This window comes from Panthera pardus, unplaced genomic scaffold (genome assembly GCF_024362965.1).
Source record: "Panthera pardus isolate Hobbes unplaced genomic scaffold, ASM2436296v1 HiC_scaffold_23, whole genome shotgun sequence".
NCBI classification, from domain to species: Eukaryota; Metazoa; Chordata; class Mammalia; order Carnivora; family Felidae; genus Panthera; species Panthera pardus.
The window spans coordinates 2,006,094-2,013,423 of NW_026526799.1; the positions used below are offsets into that span (position 1 = coordinate 2,006,094).

The 7,330-nt window shown below is 59.2% G+C and overlaps 2 protein-coding genes across 5 annotated transcripts in view; one reads left to right on the forward strand and one right to left on the reverse strand.

The window, feature by feature from the left end:
* CEMIP (cell migration inducing hyaluronidase 1) overlaps positions 1-7,330 on the forward strand; it is a 128,522-nt gene that overhangs the window by 115,742 nt on the left and 5,450 nt on the right. The window contains 4 exon segments of the mRNA XM_053888611.1: positions 1,057-1,237; positions 2,269-2,484; positions 4,594-4,805; positions 5,456-5,641. Coding sequence (XP_053744586.1) covers positions 1,057-1,237; positions 2,269-2,484; positions 4,594-4,805; positions 5,456-5,641 — 795 coding nt within the window.
* Positions 840-7,325, reverse strand: LOC109273554 (uncharacterized). 4 transcript variants are annotated; one of them, XR_002083124.2, is made up of 6 exons: positions 7,166-7,325; positions 6,801-7,012; positions 6,096-6,184; positions 5,731-5,821; positions 3,067-4,586; positions 840-2,951 (listed from the first exon to the last, which is right to left on the reverse strand). XR_002083124.2 is itself a non-coding variant. In XM_019460444.2 (5 exons), the coding sequence occupies exon 5, from the start codon at positions 4,461-4,463 to the stop codon at positions 3,555-3,557; it is 909 nt and encodes a 302-aa protein (XP_019315989.1). In that variant the 5' UTR covers positions 4,464-4,586; positions 5,731-5,816; positions 6,096-6,184; positions 6,801-7,012; positions 7,166-7,325; the 3' UTR covers positions 2,960-3,554. The 4 variants fall into 4 exon arrangements, 3 of the variants coding, with proteins under 3 accessions (XP_019315989.1, XP_019315988.1, XP_053744587.1); XM_019460444.2 differs by lacking the exon at positions 840-2,951 and having other exon boundaries at positions 2,960-4,586; positions 5,731-5,816; XM_019460443.2 differs by lacking the exon at positions 840-2,951 and having other exon boundaries at positions 2,960-4,586.

The window sequence follows — 7,330 nt, forward strand, 5'->3', positions numbered from 1 at the left end:
CGGAAGGAGGGGACCGGGCCCAGAGGCACAGATACCAGCAGAACCATGCACATTGGGCTTCCAGAACAAACCGGCCTAGATTCAGGGTCACCGAGAAGCCCAGCTGGCCCTTGCCAGGCCCCGTGCAGGAGTCCAAGGGCAGAGGAGAGGAGTCTCTGAGTCCCCGCCCTCTGCTGAGCCAAGTTGCCCGTTCTCCGGTCCTTTCTACCTCCGCCTCCCATCCTCTCCCTGACTCCTGGAGATCGGAGCCTTCTTGGGGTCCTTTGACAGCCCACAGTCTTGCCTTCCCAGTGGGGCCTGCCGCTCCTGTAGGGTTACATGCTCTGAAAGGTCACGCGCGTTATCTCGCTACAGCATCATCCCCTTCCGTTCGGTCTTCCCCCTCGCCTGTTTTCCAGACCCAACGGATTCACAATTGAAAGGCTTACTCAGAGGAAACCCATTTGGGTCTTAATCTGATTAAATGGTTATGGCAACTGAGACTAAATAATGACTAATGGCTCTAGTCTCCCAAGGGACACAATACTGGCATTCTACAGAGTATTTATGGTATTTACCCAATGACTCTTAACAGGATGGAAAAACTGGGGCAGGTGTTTGAATAGAGGACGATTCCCCAACCCCCAAGCCAGCAACTAAACACATTTCCATCCATCCATCCATCCCTCCATCTATCCTTCCATCCATCCACCCACCCACCCTTCCTTCCTTCCATCCATCCATCCACCCACCCATCCATTCTTCCTTCTTTCCTTCCTTTCATCCATCTACCCATCCATCCAACCTTCCTTCCTTCCATCCATCCATCCATCCATCCAACCTTCCATCCATCCATCCATCAAGTCATCTAGCATTTATTGACATTTACCGTGTCTATAAATACTTTCTCATGAACTGATGAATGAATCAATAATGCCCTGCAGCGAGGAGTGGCAGGAGGTGGGGATCAGGACGGTTTACCCAGGAAGTCTCTGTTTCCAACGCCTTGAAGGGTGCAAACAACTCGGTGGCGTAACGTGGCCAACAGGCTGACCTCTCACTTCCTTAACTCTGTAGGAATTTTCCGATCCGAGGAATTCAGTTCTATGACGGCCCCATCAACATCCAGAACTGCACCTTCCGCAAGTTTGTGGCCCTGGAGGGCCGGCACACCAGTGCCCTGGCCTTCCGGCTGAACAACGCCTGGCAGAGCTGCCCCCATAACAATGTGACCAACATTGCCTTTGAGGATGTCCCGGTGAGTGAGGTGCTGGGGCAGGCTCTGGGCAAATCCAGACTTCGGGCGGTGATTCACAAGTCCCCCGGGGCTGGAGTTTGAGCCGTTGCCACCACCGCAGGGAGCGAACGACTTCCTCCAAGCAGGCTGGGCCGCGCCCCAGCCCGTCTGCATCCAAGCTGGAAAAGTACAAGTGTAGGTTGCCCTACAGGTCGGGTCTGGCTGCGTCCCACTTGCTCTCACCCTGCCCCGAACCCCCCCGAGCCTCAGCACAGCCTCCCTCAAGACGCAAGGTCCTGGGGCTGTTTTTCCACAGGCCTCGGTTTTGAACATGGAGTCTTCTGACAGGGCCACCTGGGTTGGTCCGTTAATCTCCAATCCCAGGGTGTCCAAGGCGCTCATGTCTCTCTGAGAGGGCACCACAAACGGGGTCTTCCTGGGCACAGACAGGTGCCAATGAAGAGCTGGGGGTGAGGAGGGCGGGACGGAGGGTGGCACTTTGAGGCTGGGAGGGACCTGGGCTGCTTTGTCTGGGCTCTGGATCCCCCAGAACTTTCTTCCTTCTCCTCCCCTCTGTTCTTGCCCTTTGCCCGTCTGCCTCGCGCCGGCGGGCTGAAGGGAAAGGCGTGAGAACTTGTGACTTCATTTCTTTACTCGGGCCACCGAGGCCTGGGGGAGGTCAGTCACAGAGCCCGCCACGGGCTCGTGTCGACAGACTGTCCTCCTCAAACAGGTGCACACACCCCCCTCTTAGACACACAGCACACGGTCCTCTCTCACACGTTGCCCCACGTGTGTGTGCTTTCTCACGCACACACCTCTCTCCCCCTCTCACACTCGTGCACGCGCGCGCACACACACACTCCTGTGCCCCCTCCTCTCTGCAGGCTTTGAGCCCGCGCCTCAGAGCACTCTCCAGGGTCACCCACAGCAGCCAGGCCTCGTGTGAGCAGAGGCCAAACGAATGCGTTGGGTCTAGAGTGGAGGCCGGTGAGCGGGCTGCAGTCTCCCTTCGCCTCCGGCCCAGCCTCGCTTCCCGGCGCTCTGTTTAGATTACTTCCAGAGTGTTCTTCGGAGAGCCGGGGCCCTGGTTCAACCAGCTGGACATGGATGGGGATAAGACGTCCGTGTTCCATGATGTCGACGGCTCTGTGTCCGAGTACCCGGGGTCCTACCTCACCAAGGACGACAACTGGCTGGTCCGGCACCCGGACTGCATCAACGTCCCCGACTGGAGAGGGGCCATCTGCAGCGGGCGCTACGCACAGGTGGGGAAGCAAGGGCACCCCTGGTGTCACCAGCCCCTCAGCAGGAGCGAGCGCCTGCCGTATGCCCGGCTCCATGCCGATCAGAGAGAGAGAGTCAGGTTTCCTCCTCCTCTTTTCCTTTTTCTTTCTCCTCCCCACCCGGTAGCATTTTCAAAAAATCAAAGTGAAAACCACGTTGCAGGCAGAAAGCAGAATGCCTAGGAGGAGGGCACTGGGAGGTCGCTCGGATTCAAGTCAGGCCCCAGTGCCTGGAGTCAGTGCAAAGACGCGGACACATGTGGAACCAGACCCGTGGGTGACTGTTGGAGCCTCAGTGTCCTCATCCGTGAAATCAGGATAATAGTCGAACCTCCTTCTGAGATTGCGGGCCTAAGGTTCATATGACGGATGCAAAGTGCGTCGCCGGCCCCACCCGCCGAGAAACGTAACGCAAAACCAGCCCCGTGGTCCTAAATTTTCCAGAGGCCCTGTGAAAAAGGAAAAAGAAACAGGGGAAATTAATCGTAATGATATATTTTAACTTAGCGTACTCAAAATCCTATCATCTCAACACGCAATCGATTTATAAAAATCGTTAGGTACTTTTCCTGGATGTAATTTTTCCTCCTCTAAGTCTTCGAAATCCACGACACGGTTTCCACTTCGAGCCCGCTCAGTTTGGATGCAGATTTTCGACGAAGTGAAAGCTAGTCCTACCTCCCCAAAAGGATAAAGTCGCGTGCAGTGGGAAAATCTCTTACACTGCTTTGGGTTTGGGGTTTAAATGAATCAAAATTTAAAACCCAGGTGGGTCCTCAGCCACACCGGTCACGTTTCCGGGGCTCGGGGGCCACATGTGGCCAATGGCCATCGTGGGGAACACCACCTGGGACACGACAGAGCCGAAAATACCAGCTAGCTATTACGATGCTGGCATTAGCTATTATTTGGCTGATGGTGAATAGACGAGCAAGAGGGAAGATAGCCAGGAAAACGGCAGCATTAAAGTAGGAGGGGAGTCCCGGGGCCGGCAGGGGATGTGTATGAAGAAGCTGTCCTCAAGACCACCATACAGGCAGACACTGTGGACGTCAGGACTGGAGGGTGGGTGAGAAAGGAGCCGGAAGGTGGCCTGGGGTCCGGGAGAGGCGGGAGAGAGAGCTGGTGCCAGAGAGGGGAAGGGGCCACAGGGCCAGGTGGGCACAGGGAGGCGAGGGTGCTGGCGAAACCAGGCCTGGATCTTCCCCCGCACCCTGTCTCTCCCACACGGGGCTTGTCTTCTGTGCAAAAGCTTTGTCAGCACCTGCCCGGTTCTCCTGACCGGCTACTGCTTCATTATTACTCATAATCTCCCCCCTTCCCTTTACAGCTTTCGCCGTGCTGTAACATACCCTTAAAGCTTTGGTTCTCGGGACAGCCACGTGCCACGGGCAGCCGAAGCTCCTCTTTCCATCCCGTAGGCAGTACTGGGGAGACCACCCCTCCCTCCCACGTGCCCAGTTTTGTGCTACTGTGCTGGCCACGGCCATGGTGGTGTCACCTGCACAGGGGCCGTGCCACAGGGCAGGACGCCAAGATTTCCACCGAGGCGGGCCCAAAACAACGCAGCTCTTGGGTCCCTGGGACCCGAGAGCACGTAGTCTTGCTTTCAGGGACTTCTCTGAAGCAAGACGGCACTCCTTCGTGCAGGATATAGTGACACGGGGCCTAGCCACGGGGGCCAGACCTCGGGAGGCAGACAGAGAAGGAGCGTGCCCAAAGCTGCCTCCCAGACGCAGGCAGGACAGCAGCGGGGGCGAGGGGGCTGCGCGCACAGGATTAGCCAGTTCGCTCTCCTCCCCCCTGCGCGTCCCCTCCCTTCCCTTCCCCGGAGTCTGCCATCTGACTGTTAAGGAGACTCCTCCCGTGTTTCCACCGCTGTGTCCCAGACGGAGCCCTTTGTAGAGAAGGTGTCCGCGGGATCGCGCAGAACGGCGATGGCCGCACCCCCAGCCGTCCATTCACGCATCCTTAAAAGGGCTCCTCGAGAACGTTCCTTTGAAAGCGGGGCCCGTTGTCAGATGTTAACCAGACGCTCTGGAATAATCCCTTGTAACTGTCCTGTCGTGTTTCCTTTTCGGGTCCTAAAAGATGTACATTCAGGCCTACAAGACCAGCAACCTACGGATGAAGATCATCAAGAACGACTTCCCCAGCCGCCCCCTCCACCTGGAGGGGGCCCTGGCCCGGAGCACCCATTACCAGCAGTACCAGCCAGTGGTCGCCCTGCAGAAGGGCTACACTGTGCACTGGGACCAGCCGGCGCCCGCCGAGCTGGCCATTTGGCTCATCAACTTCAACAAGTAAGTGGGCGCAGCCGCTCTGACGGAGCCCCAGGCAGCAGTGGTGACACCTCGGGACCGCAGGCCGGCCCACGTCACCCCTGCAGAGGGGCCGAGGGCACCCAGTAGTCCAGAATCTGAGCCCCGGGGCGGAGCCCCCCTGCCCCGGGCGCGGCCGGGCTCGGGCAGAAAGCCTGGCTCCGCGGGCCTCCCTACGCCCCACGTGGGAGCGGGGGCCAGCGTCCCCTCGAGGTGCAGCACGACAGCATTCCAGCCCGGATCTGGCCTCCGGCGTCGATGTTCGGGCGCTGTCTGTGCCTGTCATTTGTCACGTGCTCCTGGGACACGGACGCCAAGCAGATGTAGAAAATGACACCGAAAGAGATGAAATGAGCCCTGAGACCGGGCTGGACCAGGAGGGGCTGAGCTGCAGGGCAGCACCCCGGCCTAGGCCCGGGCGGCGCCCAGGGAGCCCCTCGCCCCACCAGCCACGCTCCCCGCCCCCAACACTTGGCAGCCGGATGGTTACGCCCCGCCCCCCCCCCCCGCCCCCCCAGCAGAAATGGAGGTGCCGTCTGGGGAGAATTCTCTGGTCTCTCTCCAGGCGGGCCCCAGACTCTCTGTGGCCCGGACGCCCTTGCTTGTGGCCTGACCCCTCCCCCCGCCTCTAGGGGCGACTGGATCCGAGTGGGGTTCTGCTACCCCCGTGGCACGTCCTTCTCCATTCTGTCCGACGTCCACAACCGCCTGCTGAAGCAGACATCCAAGACGGGCACCTTCGTGCGGACCCTCCAGATGGACAAGGTGGAACAGAGCTTTACGGGCAGAGGCCACTACTACTGGGACGAGGACTCAGGGTGAGGACCCCCGCCGTGGCCGCGGGAGGGCGGCTCGGCCCCGGGCCGCGTCCCTGGCCCTCCCAGCAGGCCAACCCCCACCGGGTTACCTGCCGTTGACGGAGAACGCTTTCCCAGGGGCTTCGACTCAGGGGCCGAACTCAGGTTCCATCCGCCAGTGACATTTTCCAAGCTGCTAAGCTGGGGGTAAACATTCCGTGAATGTACACGGGGATGGGAGGAAATAGGCCCATTTCAGGCAAAAGGCAAAAGCAGCTTTTCCTTAAACGGAAGAGACACGGTCCGTTCCCTCGGATCCTCCCGAGCCAGGGGGAGCAGATGACATCATCCCTCGTCCAGAAGGGGACAAAGAAGGGACAGAGGAAATAGCGGGGTCCTGCCCAGAGGCCACGGCACAACCTTGGCACGGCTCGTTTTGAACCCGGGTCCACCTGTCCCCAGAGCCGTCACTCACCCTTTGCTGGACGGCACTAGGCGCTGCTCAGTGGAGGGATGACAGGGATGGAGTGTCTGTGGAGAATAGGGAGCTGTCTGGTCCCCTCCCTGAAAAAGAGAGTAAGTCCAATGCCTCCGGAATGCCAACAATGTCCGAGCGGTGAGGCCGCTTACAGCCATCCCCCTAGGGAGTGGCCGTAAAGGATCCCTTGATGGCCGTGTTCCCTCTCTTGATTGCAATCAGCGATAAGGAAATACCTGGCAGGGGCACTCTCTCTCTCTCTCAGACATGGTTTTATCAATTTGATGAGAAAAAAATTAGAATTTGAAAATCAGAGGCATTAGTAAAATGCTAGGTTTGGGGGGGAAATAAATAGCACCCGGTTTTCACATAAATTCTAAACCACTCGTGGGCCAGACAAGGCCACAGGTGAAGAGGGAACAGAGACTTAGGCTGATGGAACCGTTGGAGGACAGCGCCAACCGACAAAGTCCCCAGGCGTGCCTGCCGGCCCCAGGAGGCACCGCGTAATCGCGGACGCCTCCCAGCCCCCCCCCAAGACTCAGGGTACAGAGGGGCGGACCGGGGAGCCCAGCCTCTGCAGGCCGACCTCCACACCCACCGTCAGTGCCTGGTGGTGATTAGGCTGTGCTTTAATTCGGTGACACCCTTGGGGGCTGCGAGCCGGGTTACAGGACCCAAAGCACTGGGCTTTCCCGATACCTGGGGCCCGTCTGAAGTCTTGATCGGCCCCTCTGCGCGTCCAGGTGCTTCCCTGGCACGACCGGCTGTGCGACGGTGGGTGGAGGTCATGGCATCATGGCGGGAACCCAGCTCGCCGGGCCGTCTGGGCGCAGGCGGCTCCCAGAGAGGGGTCGGCACAGGAACAGCCTTTCGAATGCTGCAGGCATGGGAGTCAGCCTGGAAGGTCGTTTCTCAGCAGGAGGAACGGTGACAAGTCCTAAGTTAGTGCCTCGGTTTCCTCATCGGCCGACCCCCTGCACCACCCCCGCGGCGTCTAGTCCTGTCCAACAATCGGGGAAAAGATGCAGTTTCGAGAAAAGTATAGTGAGGAAGGCTCGCCTCACCAGGCACAGTGACGGGGTGGCCCGGCTCTGTGACCGTCCTCCCGTGTGGTCCCGAGTCAGTCAGCCGCTCGGAGTCCGAGAAAGCGGGGGCGGTGACGGCACCTACTGGACGGGACCGTCTGAGGGTTAAGCGAGATGGCGTGTCCACTCACGGCCTGTGTGGAG

Coding starts and splice junctions, on each gene's coding strand:
- LOC109273554 (XM_019460444.2), bottom strand. CDS start 4,463: ATGGACGGCTGGGGGTGCGGCCATCGCCGTTCTGCGCGATCCCGCGGA.